We start from the raw sequence: 23,968 nt of genomic DNA, 5'->3' as shown, positions 1-23,968 counted from the left end.
GTTGAAAAAGAAATATGTTTTACAATGTGACAACACTACAGTTGGGGTTCTGTTCGGTTTAGGCACAAAGACAACTTGGTTGGGTTTGGGGAAAAATTGTGGTTTGGCTTAAAATGAGAACTTCTTCAAGGTTAGGGGCCCATAATATGGTTATAGTAAGGGAATGATCATGGTCAGGGTTAAAGAAACCATTGGCTGTCAGTCTGAAAAAGGAAACCAGCAGCAGTCTCCTGTTTTAAAGTCCGATGTTTTGTTGACAAATTCATCCACCCCATCCTCTTCCCTATGCAGACTTTGATGGTCGACAACAATGCGACCGCTGGAAGGATTTGTCAATTGAACATAAAGACGTCTTTTCAAAGCACTTGCTCAAACTACCGATGCTGTCGTTCTTCTCGGGAGACTGGAAAAATATTTGGTGACCAAAAGCCCTTTAAATATTCATAACTGCTGCACATTTGCATAAACTTTGAGTCTGCTCACATCTTTAAGTCATATCACTAAGATCTCTCTATCATCCCCCCACTTTCTATTTATCAAATGAACCTATTGCCTCGTCTCTTATGTATGTTTCTGCTGGTTAGAGCTCACGTTTAGACAGAAAGATGAGCAATGTGCAGATTTGCAAACAAAAAAAGGTCACTGGTGTGAATGGGTTGAGGAGAAAAACAGATAGGGGAGGAAAAGAATGGCATGACAATGTGAAAATGAGAACCTAGGGAGAAAGAAGTCAGCAGAACTGGTGAAAAGATTCAAGAGAAAACGTACAGGGGAGTGAATGATGGGGAATAAATAGAAGAGAGGGATAAGGAAGCAAGGCAGATAGAAGAGATGCAACAAGACATTGAATAAAAAGGAGAGTGGAAACATGAAGAAATACAAAAGAAAAGTAAAGAATTGAGAAAAAATATGCGGATGGTAAGAAAAAACTCAGAGGACTGACGAACACTACCTTTAACATCCTTTAAATCTTTCTGTACCACCTCGATCTGTCTCATCGGTTCTCTTTCTGTCTAAAAATACGATATTAAGACAGGGCAATCAACGGCACACTAGCAATACATGTGCAAGAGTTTTTTTTTTCTCATCTGCATGACAATGGATCTCTCTCACAGACATTTGTAGTTGCTCAGCCTGTTATTCACGGTAGTTAAATTGATTTACTTCCCCACCCAAATTCCAGGAAGACGCGCCCTACTCTGCCTCTGATTGGCTTGTACTGCTCCACCCTTCTTCACAGAATGAATGATGCTGCCAGAGCAGGATCGGCAGAACCTTAAAAAGTTTTGTGTTAAATGCCTCAAGGATGAGGCGGACAAGGCTAAATCCAAACATGTTGTGTCCAAGTATGGGAAGCATGAAAAACCCTCAAAGTCTTTGCCACTGCTAAAAACCATGCTACTGAAACAAGCTATCACATCCCGCCTCTCTGCAGAAGGCGTTTGAGCGCAGCACACAGGTGGTCTGAAATAAACCATGCAAGATACTGTGATTTGACTGTAAACAAGACGCTTTGCTGCTTAAAACCAATACCTGAAACAGCTAAAGGTTTTTTATGGAGCATATTAAGTAGCATAATATTGATATTAGCAAGGGTTTTCGCAGCGACAGCACACGGAGGCCCCGGTGAGTGATCACATTACTTGGTCACCCTGTCATGAACCTCCACTGCATATCACACCAAGAAAAGCTCTGTACAAAGATGTCAAATTCAAGGCTACAGCAGTGACAGTTGTTGACTTCATAGTGAAGTGATCTGCTCTGACATGGACAGTTCCATCTCTGCTTGAGGAAATGGACTGCTCATACAAAGACATCCCTCTGCACTCACCAGTTAGGTGGTTAAGCTGCAGAAAGGTTTTGGGGGGCGTTTTCTTGGCTGCTTTGAGGCCATGAAGTCCTTCCTGTCTGAAAAGGGGGCAAAGCCCATCCAGTGCTCGAGGACAAGAAGTGGTTTGTGAAACTTCTGTTTCCTACAGACATCACTGGACACCGCAAAATGCAAGGCAAACTGTTTTGGACATGCGGCAGCTTTTGGAGAGCAATTTTTTCAAGCGATGTTGCTACTTCAGACACTTAAGGGAGCTGTCCCCAAAGCAAAGCATTAGCACTGCTGAAATATGCAAACACATCAGCTGGCCTGAGTTCACACACACAAATTTGGGAATTTCAGCAGTTTGGACCCATGTTCTCTTATCGGATCAAACCGGATATTACATGGATTTATGTCTGATTGACTGGCCGTAGACACACAACATGGTAAAGCCGCTGATTGAGCTGAAGAGTTCATCGCTGTGGGTGGGTGACAAAGTTTTCAGAGCCAGCTGGAAACCACAGCAGGGCATGATCAGGCATCTTCACCTGCTGGATATCTCTACCACAGAGCTTCAGCTATCTCAGGAACATCGCATTGGCTTCGCTGACAGTCTTGGCATCAGCACATCTAGGTGAGCAGATATTCTCGCACATGAGGAAAAATACTCAGCTCCTCCTGCACTCGTTTGACAAGCGACACCTCAGGAGCTGGTGTGCAACTTAAAGCGACTGATTATGACCCCCAGATAATGGAGCACAGCAAAAGGAAGCAAGGCCACGGGTCATGTTAACTGGAAATAATCTGTTTATTTGTAGTTCACATGGCTTTGCATAATGGGGCTCTTTGTCCCAGCCTCCTTAGCAGCACACTGTATAGTGCTCATATTTTTGTTTGTTACGCCAAATTCTCTCTTTTTGACACTTGCTGCCATCGCAACACTTGACGACTTGAACACTCGAGCAGCACAATGAGGGAAAGTTGATGAAACAGGGTGCTAAAATGGGAACTATACATATAATTTGTGAGCACAGGAGGTTAAAACCACAACTGCTTGTTAGGTTTATTGCTAAAGAACAATATTATTGGAAGGTCGGTAGGGTTAATGAGTGCTCTCATAAATAATTACAACGTCCTGATTATGTGTTGTTGTTTTTTAAAATTGTTGCTACTCTCATTGCCATTGGAATAAACGTACAGCTCTGTTGGAAAGTTTAATTTTGATGTAATAATAATAATTAAACTTAATGTTGATAATGTTAGCACACTGATTTACATCAAAAAGGCTGCTGAACTCTGTAGTGAGGTGGAAAAAAAAAATCAATGTCAGTTTATTGTGCTGTTGCTTCATCACTAATAGCAACTGTTGAGAAAAGCCGTAGTTCTGCTGATGTGGGATTAACGCAGCAAATGGCGATTTGTGAAAAAAAAAAAAAAAAAGGTAGCCTTTGACTTGCAAATGATGTATCTGCTTTAAGTGATATTCAAGGTTACAGGAAGACATGTCATGTTTTTTCGCATGATTAGTTCAAACAAACCTCTGCTGCTGACTGAGATTGGTTCATGCTGTCAAGGACACCAAGTGGCTTTCCATCCAAGTCCCACTTTTTTTTGCATATTTAATATGAATATAAACTTTTAGCTTGACTTTGATTTATCATTTTTATAACTCTGTTCGCAAGGAATATAAACAGTGAAAGGAGACGGAGACACATTTGCCTAATGTTAAAGTTCAAGTCAAATCTGGCAACTATGAAAAACTCTAAAATCTAATTTAAAACTCTGAGTGAAAACATGCAGAAGAAGAAGTGTCTCTGTCCCTGGCAGAGCCGCTACACTTTGAAAATTGTGTTTCCCTGAATGTGAGTTTAAGTAAATTTGACATCAAAACTGAATCACAAATCCAATTACTATGATGAAAAATACAACAGTTAGAGGAATGCATCTCTCTCTCTCTGCTGTCCTGCAGTTGGTCACGGCCTTTAATGAATTAGCCACATCCTGCCATTTAAGGTGGAGCGCTGGGAGTTGATGTAGAGCAAAGAATGATGGGAATCTGAGTAAACAATTTGAGGAAGCTGGCTTTGTGTCTTCTGTCTGTATCTGGAAGACACAGTCAGCTTGGACGGGGGGGAAGACACGACATGTTGGGTGTGTGTGCTGTGGCGTTCCTGCTGTCACCTTCATCGATGCAGATGTTCTGCTATCAAGAGGAAGCCCTTTATCAGCCTTCTTGTATATTCTAACACACACTCTTCCCAGATCTATGCCTGGCTATTGTTGTTCAATGTTGGAAATGTGGTAAACATAAAAACAAGTGAAGGCAAACATCTGCAATGACAACAGTGCAGGTCAGTAACTTGTGTGTGTGTGTGTGTGTGTGTGTGTGTGTGTGTGCGCGCAGCCGACACAATGTTCTCACCTCTCTCTAAGGCGCTGTAGCCATAATTCAAACAAACGGCCATCTTGCACTGCATTGTGGGTAGGGAAGCGTGAAGCGTGGAGGCGTTTTACGAGGGAGAAGAGAAAGGAGAGGATGACAGGAAGGAGAAAGGTAAAGAAGTGAAGCCACGGGGTGTTGTTCATACGCTGATATACCGTGTGGTTGTATTGTATGAAGAAATTACATATTATATGATCTGAACACTTCTTCCAAAGCACCTGAAGGTGCTATGAGTGTGTAGACGTTGAGCATGGGTGGACCCGGTGGGAAAAATGAATTAAATTCGATCACAGCAAAAAAAAAAAAAAAGTGGGTAAGAGAGCGAGAAGGCAGGCAGATGGAAAACAAGGTACAATATGAGGACGTGATGGCTACACGAGATAAAGAGCGTGCCTGCGTGGGCGCTGAGGTGTAATGTGAGGGCATATGAAACAGCTGTATCTTATCTGATGCATCCATGCTCCTCTGTAATCCAACCACAGTTCTATGCCTCCCAGCATGAGTGACTCACACATGTTGTGATTTAAGCCTGACAACAACTGTACACACACAGCATTTGCGGTCGATCCCATCTATCTCTGCTTCTCTCGTCACTGTAACCAGGAGGAATATTGTACTGTACCTTTATATAGTTGTCCTCATAGTTTATTCTGCTTTTGTTGCTGGCTGTAACTAGTGTGGGGTAAAGTTGGGGCCTGGTTTATCGCGTCAGGATGTTTTTAGGTTGTCACTCACAGAAAAGTTCACGAGAAACTTTAAATATACTTTCCTCTGACTGTGCAAACTTTCTGTGTGGCAGAACATCGTCCAAATAAGTCAGCAAGTGTTTGCAAGTGCCGTTTAAACCGAGTCTATGGGGTGTTAGCGTTAACATTAACATCTTTATGGTAAACTTTTTGTAATGATGCTAATAATAACTCTCACTACTTCTTCATATTTGCTTTTATCTTTATGTGAAAATGTTTTTTACATTAAAATGTGAGATTTTATTTAATGTTGTTTAAGTCTGTAAACCAGCTTTGCCTCAAATTGCACCTTGAGGGATGAGCACATTTTGAATCGACTGTGACGCCACCCCTTTAAGCAAAGCCATTTCTTGCATAAATGGCACAAGGGCAGAAAAGTTATTGTTGAACATTAAACTCTGGCTTTTAGACGGCACATTTTAAACGTATCTTTACTGTTTGTGAACAAAGCAGGCCTGCTGTAGAGCACACTGCTGCTCGCTCAAAGGTTATACACCATTAGCATGCAGCTTGTTAGCTGGGGTGCTAGTGGCTGAGTGTCAGCTTTCTGTGGATGCAGAACTTGTTTGATGCTGTTTGTGATCACACTTGACACGGATTACTCTGTAGAAATTGGACAATTCTTTGGCGTGTTGTTTTACAGAAAGGATTAGACACATTTGTCTGCCACGTCCTGCCTTTTGCTTTAAGCCCAGAAGCGGCTGTTTAAGATGCAAAAGAAGTCGTGTTGTTGGGCGTTTGCTGGTGTGGTTAACATGATGGCTTTCCTGGCGAGGCCAGACAAGACAAGACAAGACAAGACAAGACGTGTCCAGACACGACACGATGAGACAAGATTAGATTACAGAAAATCGGATTAGATAAAATTAGATACAGTAATATAAGCACCCAGAATATGACGTAGTGTAGTGTAGTAGATGAAACCACGAAGCACAGAGCGCACTGCAGGAATTCTGACACTGTGTTTTCTATCCATTCTTACTCTACATTTACCTTTATCATCTGCAGCTTGACTGACAGGATGAGTTTAGGGGAATGACAGGACCAGCACTCAGCACAATGTATAGGGGGAGTACATACGTGCACACACAGACACCTACGCACAGATGTATGGCGTATACCTGTCTCCTTAGGTTAGCAGAAGCCTACACTAATCGTATTTGCCAGGTTCTTGGCAGTTTCAGCAAAGCAGTCAATCTGATAGCAGGGTCGAAAGGGTCCGCGAGTGTGTGTGTGTGTGTGTGTGTGTGCACGTACAATACGATGTTAGCCACTAGGCAGCATGAAAGGTAACGAGGGAGAGAAAGGGAGATAGAGACCCTGCCCTCTGAGAGATGGGCAGAAAGGGAGAGAGAGAGACATAGACTGAGAGGCGGAGAGGCAGTGGGAGAGACAGAGGAGAAAGTGAGAGCGAGGGGGGAGAAAGACAAAGTGAGAGGGGGAGAGAGACATACGAGAAAATCAATGCTGTGTCCACCAGGGACAGAATGTCATGACGGGTTTTTTTTTTTTTTTACGCTGTGGTATAATGGAGGGTTGGAGCCTTTTACTGCAGGAGTCACCTTGTCTAATGGAGGGAGGGAGGGGGGGTGAAAAAGAAAATATAAAGTGAGAAACAGTGGGGAAAGAGAGGGAGAGAGACTTTAAGGGACAGGGCTTGTTGGATGGAGGGATGGTGAAAAAGAAGGGAGGAATAGAGGAAAGAAGGACGGTTCGAGGAAGAAAGAGAGAGAAAAATAAACCGAAGGAGAAAAACAGAAGACTGACAGACAGATGATGTGATCAGAGAAACAAAAAAGGAAGGAGGATGACGCTGTGATGACAGATGAAGGGGGAGAGCGGGAGGTGATGGAAGACAGAAAGGAAGAGGAAAGGGAGAGTGATGCAATTTAAGGGGGGGGAGGAAAAACACAGCGATGGGGGGGAGAAAGTGTAGGAAAGTAGCGCTGACAAGAGATGAAACTAAAGAGGAGAACAGACGAGGAGAACAGACGAGAGGAGGAGTAGGATGTGAAAAGAAATGATCTTTCTAAGCCTGAGTCACTCCTGATTTGGGCAGAAGAAAAAGTAAAATGATTCACTTTGTAGGTCAAAGCAATTTAGTGCAAAACATTTTAACAAGGGTGGGGGGCGGGGGGGGGACACTTTTACCGTCCACTTTGATTGATATGACTTTATAGCTCTTGTAGAAAGTGAAGAGATGTGCTAGAGGAGAGAGTCCGCTGCTAAAAACTTGAGGGCACTTTTAGAGAAAAGTCCTGAAACTCATATTTCACCTTCTGTACGTAGGAGATGTTCGGTGGGACTCCGCTGGTTATCCTGGAGCACTGATGTATGAATGTGACCGACACAGAGCTGGATGAATACAGGGACTTGTGAGACTCAGAGGTTTCGGTTTCTGCCGTTGTTTTCCTGGCACCGAACCTCAAATGGTCGCGAGATACTTCAGCGAGTCCGACGTAAAAGAGTTAAGGCGGCGCGGAGCGTTTAGTTCGGATTGTGAGCGATGTGAGAAGGCAGAGTGGATTAGATGATCAGAGGCCAACCTGAACTCAAAGGGTTTGGAGCCCAGCCATGAGAACTGACACTTACTCACTTCACACACACACACACACACTCGGAGCAGCACAGGGCAGCAGAGTACAGGCACTTTCAGGTCCATTTAATTTAGGAGTAATAATCTCCTGTGGACTTTGGCGGCCAAATTGAACTTACATCACACTCGGGAGAGGAGACTAACCTGAGGAGCACATTTGCCTGCAGCGAGATGCATATTAATCAATTCACAGATTGGCCAATGAAAGAGTGCTGGAAACACATTTATCTTAACAGGTCAAGGACACAGTTTAACGTGACACGTGCATTTGGCTGATTATGCGGATGCACTGGAAATAGATTCACATAGCTGCTGGACGTATCTTGTGAACACTTCCTAAGTTTAGCTGCAAAGTGTTTCTTCCTTCACTGTGCCAACTCAAACCTGGCAACCCAGAATTCCCAGCAGGTAGTAAATGATGTCGTTACTTTGAGAAAACACTGGTGTGACGTGCACACAGGGGTGAAAACACGGCTCAACTAATCTGTAAAGACACTTAATTGATTACAAATTGGTTCCAAACGCGACTACTAAGGTTGGATGCTAGTTAGCAGCAGATGACAGCTACACAAAGACTTTAAATAGAATATTTAAAGTTGAGCCGACTTGTGAGAGAGCTGCAGATGCTCTGATTTCCATTTTGTTTTCTAACTTCTTCTCATCGTGTCGTCTCAAAAGCTCAGAGTTCATTTTTTCAGTTCGTTCTTGAAACAGCGGCTCAGAAAACGAGCTCTAGTTTGTTGCTATTTTTAATTCATGTCACAATATGTTCACTGGCATTAAAGGAAATAAAATATCGATCTAGCTCCAGTCGATGGATGAATATGACAGATACCTCATATATAGTTGATGTTATATTTCATGCGCACACATTTAAACTCCTTATATTTGTTTGCATTGCTTTTCTACCTTACTACTGATAATTTGTATATAAAATCATTCTTGTTCTTGCCATCTCATTTACCAAAGAACATTGTTTGTTTTTTTCCTGTCACTCAACAGCCTTAGTAGTGAAATACAGCGAGGGAGCATCCAGAAAGGAGGGTTATTATCTTTCTTTTTTTTTTTTTAACCGTGTAGTTATTTTGTTCTGCTCTGTTTTTCTATCCCGCTCTCTCTTCCTTTCCTCGTGTCATGTCAGTCACGGCTGATGAAACACAACAGCAAACTTTAATTTACACAGAGAAGATGTGTTGTTTTTCCAGCATTCTCCAGCTTTACTGTCCCCCGCTGGTCCAAACCTGAGCGGTGCGACACGACCACAACCCTCCTCTGGTCAAACCACTCTGCTGTGCTCTATTCTATTCCTTCTAACCCTGAATCGAACTCTCTCGCATCGAGGGCGCTGTTTACCCCCAAGAGTCTGCCTAGTGGTCTCCTCTGCAGCATCAGGCCGGATTGATCAGCCGTTATTGATGAGAGGCATTGACCAGGCAGCGTATTGATCCCACTATTGGTGATTAGGACGTCATGAATAAATGACAGGGGGTTATTGAGCGATTGACGTGAGGACAAAACCTCTCTGGACAGGAGGAGAGGAGGAAGAGGAGGAAGACGTGGACAGTGGGAATATAAAACGAAGGAGAACTGATGAAAAGCAGAAGAGCTGGAAAATATGTTAAAGAAGAACTACTTTTATTTATTTTGGGTTCATAAAATGTTTTAGAATTGGACCAAAAGATTGCTGCAGTACGAGTCTGGTGGCATTGAACAGACCAATATGAGAGCTATTTCTGCTTAAACACAATGGATCTTAAACGGTTTGTACCTCTATGGTCTTTACTCTACATTCACAGTTCCACATCAGTCGTGCAGGAGGAGCCTACATCTTACAGGCCTATCTCTGCTGGGATCCTTTCTGTCATGCTGACAGCCACTTGGAACAACATCCTGAGCCTGTCAGTGGCAAAAACTGTTTTAGCGGACGCACTTTGATCCGGCGGATTGTCCACACTGAAGCAATTGTATCTCATTCGCCGCCCGATTGGCGGCTGCTGGCTGAGGGATCTACTGGACCTTTTGTTCCCACCACTCATTTTGAACCCACAATATGAAAAAAAAAAAATGTGGCCCACATTTAAAAGTTCTCTCTTCTTGAAGGGGGTTCATTTAGATAAAATAAACTTAAACCAAATGTGCGAGTCACATATAAGATTTTGATGCTACAGCGTATCTGCAGTGGGAATGACTCTGCTCTCCTCCAAACCTTTGTGATTATAAAATGAAAATATGTACAGAAACAAGTTAAACACACGAGTTATCGTTAACAGTTTCCACACTTTACACAGCTACATGTTCTCTTCATCCACATCCACTGTTCTTAATCCACACTGACAGTAGAACACATGCCTACACATTACGTTTACACTGGCTACAACACCTCAACCACTGACTCAGTGCTTTTATGGCCGCACTATTTTATTAAATGGAAAAGTCCTGGGCAGCATATTACACACTTTTGTCCCAAAATTCAGCCTTTGGCATGTCTGAAAACTTGGAGATCTCAACTAGAATTTAAAGTAAAAATACTGAATGAGCTAAAAAGAAATTCATTCAAATAAACCACAGCAGCAATTGGGGAAAAAAAATATGAGTTTGAGATAAAAATAATAAAAATTGGGCTAAATAACACAGAAAAGGAGAAGATGGAGGCAGGAGATGATGGACAGAAAAGATGGAGGACAGAAAGGGAGTAAATTGTGCTTACAGGTTCTTGACGCTTGTGATTCCTCTGAAGGCTTTCCTCGGAACCGCCTGAATCTGGTTCTCGCTGAGGTCTCTGGAGAGACAGACAGACAGACAGACAGACAGGGAGAGAGAGACAGAGAGAGAGAGAGGACGTTAGTTGAAATATTCCAAGCACTCAAAGATATATGGAGTCAAATGATAAGCAAAACCACAAACATTTGATGTATGCCAAACAAACACACACAAACACACACACACACACCCTCTCACATGCACAAATACCCTCATACACACACACACACACACACACACACACACACACACACACACACACACACACACAACCAATTACAGTACAAAGGCACAGAAGGAGAAAGAGATGGCGAGAGAGGGGGGAAGGATGATATGACATTTATGATCAGTGGAGCAATTTGGTCCAAAGAGTTTCAAAGACAAAAGGAAGTATCAGAAATACTGCTGGCACGAGTCCATCCACTGCCTTGAAGTGTGTGTGTGCATATGTGTGTGTGTGTGTGTGTGTGTGTGATTAATGAAGAGGCAATGGCGGGGAAAGAACGAGGAAAGTGGAGGAGAGACTGAAACTAAAAGGCTAGAAGTGTGTGTGCGTCTGTTTTGCATGTTTTTAATGTTGCTCTGGCAGAACAATGAAGCGATCACATCTACTCGGAGAAACCTAAGAACACACACACACATATTTTAAAACCACGATCAGGCAACATGTCTATTTTTGTCTCCTGCCCACTGATGACTTTTCCTTTTCCTCTATGACACACACACACACCGAACAACGGCCACGGACATTTTATTCTGCTCTTTCTTCCCCCGTAATGAACACCTGGATGAGCCAAACGGTTTCTGACATGACACAACAGCTTGGCCTTAACTCTGTTTGTGTTGTTTGCCGGGGAGGAGGCCTGGCAGGCAGAACCAGGTTCAGAGAGCACAATGTAATTAGAGAGGTATGAAATATAAGACAAGCTAATCACCCTATATACCTGCTCGTCAGGCCTGAACACACACACACACACACACAAATACATGACCACGCATGTTAGACAGTGAACAAACACTGGGATAATCACAACAGAGCAGCTGGACTTTACTTTTTGACCTTCACACACACACACACACATGCACAAATACGCAGCGTGGAAATTGGCTAACGTCTCTATGGAGAGAGGTAATTATGTGTTCAGCCATGTTTTCAGCATTTTCTAGTCAGAGCTGAGAAACGCCGCCTCTCGTCGGTCAGCGTTCACACACAAAGCACATTTTGGAACAAACACACTGACACATGCATCAGCGCCGGCGTACATATTGTATACGCTTACGTCGTCTAATTTACACCCAAGCACACGTACACAGCAGGGAAATTGGTTGTGCATTATTCCAGAGCCAATCAACTTTTATTAGGGCTGTGAATGTTAATTGGCGAGCCGTGCGCAGAAAACTGAGAACTCATTTCCTCAAACTAACAAGGTTTTCATCGTTTTGGACGTTTCCCTTTCAGCCCTGTGTTTTCTGGCTCATTCCTTTTGTTTGACAAGAGATGAGCGCTCCCCCGTTTTCTCTCCCCGGGCCTTGATGGGAAAAGTATGTGTCTGGCATTGTATACTCTTTAGGCAAAGAAAATATGTGCTTTTATGTGTAATTTTGCTCAGCTCTTGCGGTAACGAATGAGCACAAAAAAAGGCAAACATTTGACAGACAGGAATGGTATTATGATATTTTAATGTGCAGCACAGCCGGAAAATATTCCTCATGTTTACACTTCTTGTTTTGAAGGTTTTGACACTTTTTGGGTAGGGATGGGATTTTTCTGAAAGGTTTTCTTTCTCTTTTTGTTCATCTTTGTTGCTCCCACGCTGACGTTAACAGAGCAAATAGGAAACAGATAGTAAGCAAAGCTGTTATCGCTCTTGTTTTCTACCCCTCAGTCCTTCTCTCTATCACTCTCTATTATCTATCATTACCGCCGTCTTTCTACCGATCTAACTTCATCCATAAATCTATCTTGTTTATCTCTATGATTTGCATGTATTTTACACCGCCGTGCCCTCTGTGGACCTCTGACAAACAGAGTGGGGATTGATAACAAAATAGAGCGACGGAGCAGGAGAACAAGAACAAGATGGAGAAAAACATTAAAAAGTCATATTTCAGAGGAGTTCCATAGCTAATAAATCTTTTTATTGTTTTGTTTACCCGCCATGATATTTATTTGTTATTTCTTCTAACAGAAGGAAAGCCATCCAAGTCAAATAAAAGCCATTATGAGACTGTGTGTCTCTCTGTCGGCCTTTATGACTCTAACTGAGTGACTGACATCAGCTCCAGTTTAGGCCTCGGTAATAAAACTCATATGTCACATGGCTTTGAGTTAAGTTTTCATCATATGGGTGGTTACCGGTTGTCCATTTGTGCAACAGGCAATTGGTTTTTAGTTTTATGGAAATGTTTTTTATGTCCAAGCTGCATCTCGCGCTCTTTCTGTTGGGGCTGACATTTGGCGCGGTGTAAACAAAAGATGGACACCTTGTCAATATTTTACTGCAAACTCGAAAAAATACAACTTTTTATGTTAATGAATACGACGGGATTTAATGTGCGAGCAAGAAGATGGATGCTTTCTAACCCTGAAATGTGTTTATAGTTAGATAAAGTATGTATCACTGTGATAAATGTGCTTGTAGTAATTGTTTAAAGCTGTATTAGGCAATATTTTTGTATGTACAAATACAAAGGTTTTATCAGCTTGAAACAGAGAAGAACATCCAATCGCCAGATGTGGTGGGCTTGGTCTATAAATGCTCAAAATTAAATTCTGATGTGGTTACTGGCAAGCCATAGGCAAAGCACAGGACGATGCAAAAAAACGTGGAGGAAAGTTAATGCTTTGGTCCAAAAAGGGTAAATTCAGTAGCCGCTGCTACGTTTTCATCACCTGCAGCTCCATAAAAAGCTCCATGGAAGAAAAAAACTGAGACAAAAGATGAAATAATGAAGCTGCTTCATTAAAAGCATTCATACAATCATTCATTCATATTTACTACAAGTTTAATATCTAAAAGTTGGCTAATTTGATGCTCTAAAAATATAGAAATGTACCCTGTGGCTTAACCAAAACTCTCTCTGGCAGTGTCCACTGCTCATAGTAAGAAGCTGATTGAGAAAACAAGCTGGCACAGATCTCATACGGCCTTAGGTATGAAAAAACAGCTCTTTACTGCATCATAATGTTTTATTAATGTCTGAACATCCACAGCTATGTTGTGTCTCCATGTAAACAGATGTCTGTCTCTCATCTCTTTGTGAGTCATACCTGCCGACCTTTGAGCAGAGCGAAGGCTATCACCAGCAGGAGATTGGCCTGTGATCCTTGAAAAGGACACTCACTGATAGACTAACCACACACACACACACACACACACACACACAGGCAAACAGAGCTCATTTGGATAGCGGGATGGTTTGTACACCAGTGTCTGGCAATCTGCTCCTACATTTCAATTATTGGATTTAGCCTTTTTGGTGCTCCTCTATTGCTGCACTGTTTGAGGGAGAGGGCAATTAATCTCCTAAAAATTCTATTAAAGAGACGGATGGCTGTTTGAATTATACATCGGTTCTATTAGGATGACAAATTCTGTAAATTATAGTGATACTGATTATGAAAACAACTGCATGTCTTTTGAGGGATGGGGGGGGAAGGGGGGGGGGGTGTCTTAAGAACTAGATGTAGACAAGATAAACAACGCAAAAGTTCATAAAAGTTAAAGTAAGCGAAGTTTAATGTCCGTGGGCACAAAGAGAGGATGAAGAAAGGAGGCAGCAGTAGAAGAACAAGCAGTCTTCCATTATCCATCCCATGTTTGTCATGGCTTCATAAGTACTGTATAATTGATTGAATTTTGACCAAATGTCTTCCAGACCTTCCCCTTTCACCGCACAGACCCCCCACCCTCGGTTAGAGTTTCCCCAGCCAAGGCCTCTCCTCTCTGGGCACTGCGACTCTCTGTGGCCCCTAGAAGTCTGGAAGGATTGAAGATGACAGCAAGCGCTTCCTCGGGTTGGGGTAGTGGGCGGAGGTGGTCGTGTTGGTGTATGTGTGTGTATATATATATGTGTGTGTGTGTGTGTGTGTGTGTGTGTGTGTGTGTGTGCTCCCAGCTATCACCTCCTCCATATTAAGTTCCATTATTCATGTGAGAAGAATAATAACACTCGCCAGGTCACCCTTTGCTGCTTCGGATATTACTGTTAACCCTTTAACACACACACACACACACACACACACACACACACACAATGCTAGACACGCCACACTGTGCCTCCTCAGACCTTTTACCACACACAAACACACATTTGCACCCACATACATCTCGGCAACACATATGCAGATATAACAACGCAAACATGAGGACACACATCTATTTTTTTTTTTTTTTCTCTCTTTCAATCATACACACAGACCAAATTAACTTTTCTCCCGGGCTGTGTCACCCTGCACTTTATTGTGTGGCAGTAGACACCAGATATTAGACGGATCCGCCCTCGGGCCCGTCCAGATATGAGCCAGAGCCACTGTGAACCATTAACCTGCGAGCAGGGGGGGGGAGGGGAGTGGAAAGAGGCCTGTTTGATTTCACGTGGCTTCGTGTCAGATGGCATCGCAGGAGGTCTAAACGAGACAGAGATGACAAGGAGGCGCAGCAAAGGTGTGCATCTGTGTCAGGTATAATTTGTGTGTCTCTGCGTGAGAGAAGCAGCAGGCAAGTGAGAGTGGATGGGCGGCAATGTACAGTATGCATCTGAGCGTGTGTGAGTGTCTCTCTGTGTCTTTTATTAAAAGAGTGACTGTAATGGAAGAAAGAAAGAGAGATGACCCTTGGCTGGGCTCCAGGGGAGAGATGAAAAAGAGAGTGGAGAGTAACAGGGGGAAAATTGAGGGAGAGGAAGAAAAGGGCTGGAGAAGGGCGACAGAGGTGGCACATCTTCTCTTTTGAAAACTGAGAGACCTTCAATGTTTAGCTCAAGCCTCTCACTTCTCCCGCTTCCCTTTTTTCCACCCCTCTTACGATCTCTCTCTCTCTCTCTCTGTCTCTTTTCTCTCCCTTGGGGGCTGTAACTGCATTTAATATTGTTCCATAAAGAGAGTAATAAATATCGACTGCTGGCTAGCTCGTATTCCCTTGTTTTTTAAGGCACTCTACTGTAGGGTAAGACCAAAGTCATGCAGCAGGTATCACAGTGCTGCCTGTACTGTAGAAGTGATTAAATATCCGGTGGTATCTGCAACCTTCGGATCTATTGAGGAGTCATTTATACCATTTTGACTCTCCATTAAGTGCTGCCTTTAAGTCACAATAAATATACGGAAAGGTTTTAATGCCTGGCATCGTTTAAAGTCATTCCTGTCGCTGTAAAAGAAGAATAACTCTTTCAATTCATGTCATGACTTTAAAGGGATAGTTTGGATTTCTTTTGGAGTACTACAGTTAGTGTATTGCATTCAGTATATTACAGTCAGCAAGCCCCAACTGTTGAGGATCCCATCACAGATACTAAGCTACTGTTGTGAACAGGGTCAGCAGAAAAACGTGTTTATTTATTTCTACAAAAAAGGGCTTACCTAGAAAAATCAATATCAGTTTAAGTGTACACTATATTTAGTATATTTCACAGCTTAACGTTGCCGTCAGACGTTTCCCCTTTCCAACGGGAACTGAAGCTGTGCTCTCCCTCTTCTCTTCTTCTCGCTCAGTTCAAAGCCACCAGACTCCACTCACAAAAACAGTAATTTTACCTGGCAGAATAAAGGAGTTCACCGTGCCACCGCTGCCTTGATCGATAAACACATTAGTCTGGATTCCAAATGAACTCCATTTAAAGCAGCAAAGTCACAACATAACATAAGCAGACTAACCAATCAAGCCAGCGGCAGACTAGCAACTCCTGTTCTTCTGCGAGGTAAAATTAACATTTTTGTCAATAGAGTCTGGTGGTTTTGAGGTGAGTGAAGAGAAAGAGAATGGTTGACAGTTTTTGGGCCTTATTTTATGTGGCTAAACATCACTACATCTTTCTGCTGACCCTGCCTGCTTCTCCAAGCTGGAGGCGTGTAATTTACTGTGAGTAACACGCTAACCATGGAGAAGTTTATCACACAACCCCACTTATAAAAAATATATTATTGGTTTAATTGGTGAAGATTCCTATTAAAAACTTTTCCTCACTTTCTGTCATGTCGCAGGAATAAATGGGCACAACCCTCCACTGATGCGTGAATGGATTTTCCTACACAGCGAACGAATGTGGATACGCATGTTATCGCATTACAACAGCAAACAGGGAGGTCCGCTGTTGCAATGTGGCATCGGAGTAGAAATAACTCAAATTAAGCCTTTGTATATGATACCCTAACCATTATTTTATTGGGCAAGTTGAGAAGGAACTCATAGCAACTTTTCTCTAACCTTCATTTATCCTGGGAAAACTTAGAGACTATAAATGCTGCATGTTGGCAGAGCGATAGACATATAGCTCTGTGCATTCAAAATTTGAACTTTCCCATTACAACCACGGTCTTCAAGTCTTGGCAACAGAGCCACTCTACTTGAGTGATTCTAACTCGTGCCAGCAAACTGGGGGGATATATTATCCGACATGCTGGCAGCACACTGCAGACAGTAGGACTGCAGTGTGGGACCGTATAGTGAGGACTTTTTGATATATTAAAGGTTTATAGCTTTAAGTAAGTAGTAATTTTTCATTGCAAAAACTTTGTGATTGGTTTGGGCTCAAAACTGACCGTCTGTGGACTACAGTGCACTAGATATTCATTTCTTTGCTTTAGTTTTTTTTTTTGCAATTTCTTCTATTTTATCTGCGCAATAGTTTTGATTTTAATCAGTCATTTCTTCCTAAGAGCTCTTTACACAACAGAATAAAAGCTATTTTTAGGCAACTGGAAAATATTCTATTAGACACATATTGGCTTTTGGAGGTTGTCCTCTGTACTCTGGTGTACTACAGCGTAGTGGAGGTCACCCAGGATGCGCTTCCCTCCATGCTGCTCCCCCTTTTTGCCTTTCTCTGCCTCCAGTATTTGTAATTCTTCATCAGTCTTTTGACTCGGTGCCCTTGCTTCGTCTTGTAACCCCCCCCATCCCTCCTCCTCTACTATTCAACCCTCACACCCCCCTTCGCTCCACTCCCCGTGATTTAATTAAGTGGGTGCTTTATGAATAAAAATACTGCCCCCCTCTATTGATCATGGTGGACGGGAGGGTGACAGCCCGGGCTGGCTGGGACGGGACGGGACAGCCACTCTCCTAAATCGCTCCATTACACTGATCTAAGTGTGTGTCCGTGTGTGTGGTCTTCTGAGTGTGTGTGTGTGGTCAGGTGTGTGTGTGTGTGTGTTTTTTTGTGTGTGTGTTTGCGAGTGAAACAGCCATCAGGGCCAACAGAGAGCTGTAGCATCTAAATCAAACTGAGCGTTCTCAAAAGCTCTCATGGGTCCTTGCAAATCCTCCGTTTGAGACACACACTCGAACACCTACGTAGACACGCGCACGTACACACATTCCTCAAACGCCTCCTTTGATACATACACTGCATCAGCATTATAAATGGACATTGTCTGCACTTTTCGTTTCTCTCCCTCCCCCTCCCCCTCGCTCCCTCCCTCCCTCCCCTGCTCTTTCCCCTCCTCTACCCATCGCTCTCTGTAAGGCTGTAAGTATCAATTATGTTTTGTCGATACTGTAATTAAATTGGACAGCTTAATGCAATTCTCTGTGATCCATAGGCCTTTATGGATATAAAAGCTTTTCTGGCCCCACGCCCGAAAGACGTCCAACAAATTTAGATGAGTTACCATCGGGCAAAAAAAAATTGTTGGAGAGGTTAAGGCAGTGGGGCACACACATGGTCATTTGTAATTGGCTAATTCACTTTATTGTCCCCAACGCCATTTTGTTTTAATACATTTCCTTATTTGAATTGTCATCCGCAGGACTAAGCGATATTACTACTCCGCCTCGCTTTCCGTTTTTTTTTTTTTTTTTTTCGTTCTTGTTAGTTCTTCCTTTTCTTCTAGTGCTTCAGTTAAACGATACAGCAGGCTCTTAGGGACATTTATGGAGCTAATAAAACTTCAGCAGCAAAGCATCAAGAGACGACATTAGAATGGACACAGAGAGGAGAGATAGATGGAGGGGGGGGGTGGACAAACAGGCAAGGCGAGAAAAGATGGAAAGAGACAGATGAAGGGATGCGTAGATAGACTGGCAGATCAAATATATTCCTCTGCAGACGAAGCATCTCACACGTACGTCTAAAAGAGAGAGTTGTGTTCACCAAACCACAATTTCATCACGATCAACTCCACCAAATCCTGTGAAACTAAACACTTAGCTTTACCAGTAATGAGATAAATATCATCTATAGTAACATTCAGTAGAAAATTAATTCAGTTCGATTGGATTCATTTGAAGAAAAAACAAAAAAGGATGTGTTTGTAAATGAGAGCAAAAAATAAAAATAGCATTCTGTTATATTCTTCAGCGGCACGGTGAGAGATGATATCACCAGTTTCTTGGCTTATCCATTGTATTCCGGGAGCCGAATAATCTGAGGAATTTCCTCAACTCACAAAGGACTTTTGTAATCCTTTAATTAGAATTAAAACATGACAACCACAAAAATGGGCTTCGGCAGAGGTATCTTATCTCCTCTGTAACATCAAGAGGAAGCGATGTCAGCTACATACCAACCAGCCAGCCGGGTGATTTCTTCATCTTCTCTAAGCTTGACAAGAATAATAAATCACATCGGTAGCAGGAAAAGGTTTTGTCCCCGTCAACAACAGGTAGCTGCACTTCACTGATACCAACGGTCACTAGGTGAAGCTCTTATTTATGGTGACTTTGATCCTTTGGTAAAATATGTATCTGCTGCTTCTTGACCAGCAAAAAGCTTTTAATCAGCCAAAATGATTCTTTTTTTTTTTTTTTTATCAGGGATTAAACTGATCAGCTGCAGTAAATAATCATGATCAATTAGCTCAAGGTCAGTTTTCATTGCAGCAGATTATTCTTTTTTTTTAAAAAAAAAAGAGCCTCATAAACACACAGGAGTTATACTGACACTTGATTGAGCTTACGCATGCATAATTTACACACAAGTGGAATAATTGTATTGCATCGCAATGCAATACATCTACATCAGAAAGATAAACTGCTAATGGTTTGTCCCATGTGACACCAATGATCCTCAGTGAGAAATGGATTTGAAGCATTACGGCTGACGGAGGATTTAGGCTGAAGATTCTCATTTTGAGAATGGCCAAAGCTCCTTGACTAAATGGATTTGTTCTTTGGGAATTTGTTCAGCCAACTTAAGGCTATTTGAGAGCTCCTTAGTCCACAGACAGCTGTCTAAACCTCCGATTTGATGTGCCAATCCTCGTTTATCTGCAAGTCATATCGAGTATTAGAATAAAAAAACAATAGAAGGAGATTTTGAATCACAGAAGCGAAGAAACAAGGAGGAGAATAATTTTATCGTGAATAAAAGCTAAAGGATGAAACCCTCCGTTGCACGTGGTCAATGGATAGGCAGGCCTTTCAAGTAAATGGTAAAACGCACTAATAAATGGTTGATGCAGGAAGAGGAGGTGGGCGATGGATGAACCCAACAACCCTGCTGGACTCTGGAGGGAGAGATGGACGTGTTTTGAAGAAGATGAGTTGCTAGAGAGACTAAAAAGGGGGAGAAGGAGGCATGAGGGGTGGGAGAGGAGGAAAGACAAGGGTCGACAGGAGGCGAGGCGAAGTAATGAGGAGGGGGGGGTCTGAAGCTGGCAGGTGATGGAAGGAAAATGGGTGACGGGGGGGAAAGAAGGAGAGGGGATGAAGGCACCGCAGGAAAAGGGTGGGAGGAAACACTGAGAAGGTGGGATGGGAGGACAGCGAGGCAACGGTTGGGTTTGAGTAAAGGAACAGAAGGATGAAATGGGAAGTAATGGAGGTATGGAGGGAAGGAGGAGGAGGAGGAGGAGGAGGAGGAGGAGGTGCCACTAAAGAAGCTGACTGTGGCGTTTTGCCTTTATAAGCATCTGGGGAGCACCTCAGCACCCATAAATAATACACCGCAAATTAGCAGATTGGACAGAAGGGGACTGCTAGAAGTGTGTGTGTGTGTGTGTGTGTGTGTGGTGTGTGTGTGTGCTGCAGAGAAGGAGTGTTTCTATGTGATTTGGGTGTGTGTCCATATTAAACACTGCATGTTCAGTACAGCCTCATACAATGTGTGCATCTGTGTGTGTGTGTGTGTGTGTGTGTGTGTGTGTGTGTACGTAAGGCATCTCTCTGAGTTCTGATCTGTCTCTCAGCAGGTCAGCGTTGTCAAGGTTACTGCAGGCCATTTTGCCGGTGGGCCAATTAACTTTTAGCACAGAAACAGAACAGAACAGCACAGGTGTTTTAACTGTGTAGGGGCTAGAGAGAGAGAGAGAGAGAGAGTGTGTGTGTGTGGCATTTTCCTTCTTCTTTTTATTGTTTATCATCTAAGTGTATAGTATAAAAAGAAAACTGACAAGCAGAGGGAGGATGTGTGCGAGATAAAACGAGACGGCGTTAGTGTCTTGTGAAAGAGAGGAAGCGAGAGAAGAGAAACACAGGGAGCCTTTGTGGCTTCGTGTTTGGCAAAGAGCCGCGTGGCCTTTCATGATGCTAAGAGAAGAACACAATTGAGGGTGAGATGCCGGCAAATTTGAGCCTGAGCACAGCAAGACTTGAGGAGACGCTGGTGACGTAATGTGCTCCCTTGTAAAGGTTGACACGGTCCCTTGTGAGCAGAGAAAGTTTCCTGACTAACACAGGAAGGTCTGAGAGCTGGTTTGAAAATTGCCTGGAAAAAAAAAAAAAAAAAATCTTCTTTTCGAGGTACAAGAAGCTCTGCAATTAGCACCATTACTGTGCTCTAGCATTAAAGGTGTCATGACAAAGGAATTTAACCCTAATTTGGGGTTTTTTACTTGGTTTTCACTCTCTTAGTTGGGTATGACTACCCACGGATATCATGATTTGGCATTTTGGTAAAACTATATTATGTTTGTTTTTATCCCTTATGTTCAAAACAGACAGCAAATATCTCTTGGGAGGTAAATTTGGACCATTAATGTTCCTGTTTTTACTGCAAACATGGCACACAGCAATCACCTGGGTTACATCTGATGCAGCAAATGTCTAAATTTGATCTTTGTGAGGTAAATATGAAGTTAAAATGCTTTTTAAGCAGATGCATTGCTGTTTATCCTTAAAGAGACATTCGAGTGTTCTGGTTTAACTATTTTACGGCTCTCTGAGGAGCCATGATGCAGTTTTTGTTGCACAATACATTAGTTAACTAGGAAGGAAGTAAATCCCTACAAAGGCGGGTTATATTAGTTCAAATGCCAACTGGCAGCATAGTTAAGCTACAAAAAAAAAACGTCTGGCAACCAGCAAAACAAAAAAAGTGAGCCCACGGGGCTTCAAAGAGGCTGAATCATGTGAGCCCAACGTGCAGGTGCAACTCAAGCAGGGAGATTTATGAAACATGTTGAAGGAAACAATTGGTGAAATGAATGACATCATAGACTTACAATTAGTAGCACTAAAATGTCAATTAGTTGAGTCAGTGAAAGGATTCTGTATAAAACCTGCAGTCATGTCATCCCATCTGGTATATTTCAAGTTAAAACTCCTCTCTTTGTGAATAACTTTGAGCCAAACTCTCTAAAAAGCATTTTAAATGAGACTTTTCTCAACTTCCTGCTCTGGTGTTTCGTAATGCAGCGGCGGAGCAAATACACAATAAGAAGTGGAGGCTTTCACAGTGGTTGTATCTGTCTGAGTGTACTTGGTGAAATAAAGTGATTGTGATGGCTAACAGAGCAGACTGTCATCCTCCCTTCCCATGCAGCGGTAGGCTAATTCCTCTGACAGACTGTCTTCTACAATGGCTACTGGCTGCTGTCTTCTTAGCCTGAGGGCCTGTCTGGTTGAGCGAGAGAGAGAGAGAGAGTGTGTGTGTGTGTGTGTGTGTGCAGAAAGGGGAGAGAGAGAGAGAGAGAGAGAGACAGAAAGAGGGAAGTTAGGGTGATGGAGAAAGAGAAAAGAATAAAAGAGACAACAAGGGAGGAAGAAAGCACTTTTGTGTGTATACGTGAGAGTGTGTGTGTGGTTGCTATGCTGTCTCTAGGCCCTAATCTCTTTAGTAAGCCCCATGATCCAGTTAGAAGCAGCGAGTGGCTAATGTCAGGGCTAACTGGAAGAGAGGGAGTGTGTATGTGTGCGTGTGTGTGTTTGTAAATGTTTGTGTGTGTGTGTGCATCTCATCTGTATCCATATTCTTGTTGATGCTGTCGGGTTTTACCTGCACGAGCACTTGAGTGTTTGTGTACTGGCTGAATAAATGTTATCATGGCTGCAACCACATCTGCTTTCATGTATGTATGTTCATGGTTGTCTGTTCTGTGTGTGTGTGTGTGTGTGTGTGTGTGTGTGTGTGTGTGTGTGTGTGTGTGTGTTGCAGGGTGTGTCTGAAAAGCAGCAGTGCCCATTAAGGCTGAGAGATTAGATTGAGTGGATCCAGATTCTGCGCTATTGTTCCTCTCCGGCAGGCTTTCGCTGTGGTGCAGGACAGGTGCAGGAAATGGATTTGTAGTTAATTTCCCTGGTCAAATCAGGGTTAAAAAGAGAACAAAAAAAAAAAAAAGTAGAAAATTGGGTTTAACATCTGGTCGCTATTGTGAAATTGTGACATAAAACAGTGATTCTGGGTGATTGGCAGAGTTAAGGACGCAGTGAAGACGGTTTACAAGTAGAAAAAGGTAGAAAATGCAAAGAAAAGTAAGGATAAATGATTCTGCTGCTTAAAGAACGTCTATACTCTTGACTTTTATCACTTCTGCCTCCTGAAAAAACACAATATGATGAAAAAAAAATCTAAATACGACCGGTTTTGTTCATATAACTGTACCTATTGTCAAAGCACAGTATCATTAATTCAATCTAATGCCAACTTGAACATGAAAGACAGCATTTATTTTAATTTAACTGTTTAACTGTTTTCCAAACACAGTTTATTTCACTCTGGGCCAGTAAGCCCTCGATGCTAATAGGCTGTGTGTTATCTGGTACTTGATGGTATTTAATATATGGTACATTCAGCACCGCATGTAGATGAATGTTGTAAATGTGCTTGAAGCTGTCGTGGCGTGATTAAAATGGACGTGGTGATCAGCAGTTTTGTCACATAGGGTAAAAGTACAGCTAACTCACCCGCTGCCATAATAAACGATAAGACGCTGACACAACGGGAATGATGAACACTCTGAACTAATGGCTGCTCGCTCGCTCACACGCATGCATAAATATAACCGGCTCTTTTTGTTTTTTTCTTCCCTCCATATCCGCCTGTCTGTCTTTCCACCTCTTTCCCATCTGTCTCTCTCCCTCCAATATGTTACTGTACATGGCAGAGAAAGGAAAAACGACCTGTCCCTCAAAAAACTCTATTACACCGTTCCCTCATTCCAGGAAATCCTGTGCTCCCAAACCGCTTGTATTACAGCGTGCAGGCGAATGTAGTCCGCCTCAAAAGTTGTG

The 23,968-nt window shown here is 42.7% G+C and overlaps 1 protein-coding gene across 1 annotated transcript in view; it reads right to left on the bottom strand.

Annotated features, from left to right (window-relative positions):
- slit3 (slit homolog 3 (Drosophila)) overlaps window positions 1-23,968 on the bottom strand; it is a 235,551-nt gene that overhangs the window by 97,474 nt on the left and 114,109 nt on the right. Inside the window, exon 5 of the mRNA XM_070836538.1 lies at window positions 10,306-10,377. Within this exon, the coding sequence (XP_070692639.1) occupies window positions 10,306-10,377 (72 nt within the window). The remainder of the gene's footprint in view (window positions 1-10,305; window positions 10,378-23,968) is intronic.

This window comes from Pempheris klunzingeri, chromosome 9 (genome assembly GCF_042242105.1).
Source record: "Pempheris klunzingeri isolate RE-2024b chromosome 9, fPemKlu1.hap1, whole genome shotgun sequence".
Classification (NCBI taxonomy): Eukaryota; Metazoa; Chordata; class Actinopteri; order Acropomatiformes; family Pempheridae; genus Pempheris; species Pempheris klunzingeri.
The sequence above is the reverse complement of the archived record's forward strand: the minus strand, read 5'-3'. Positions and strand labels throughout refer to the sequence as shown.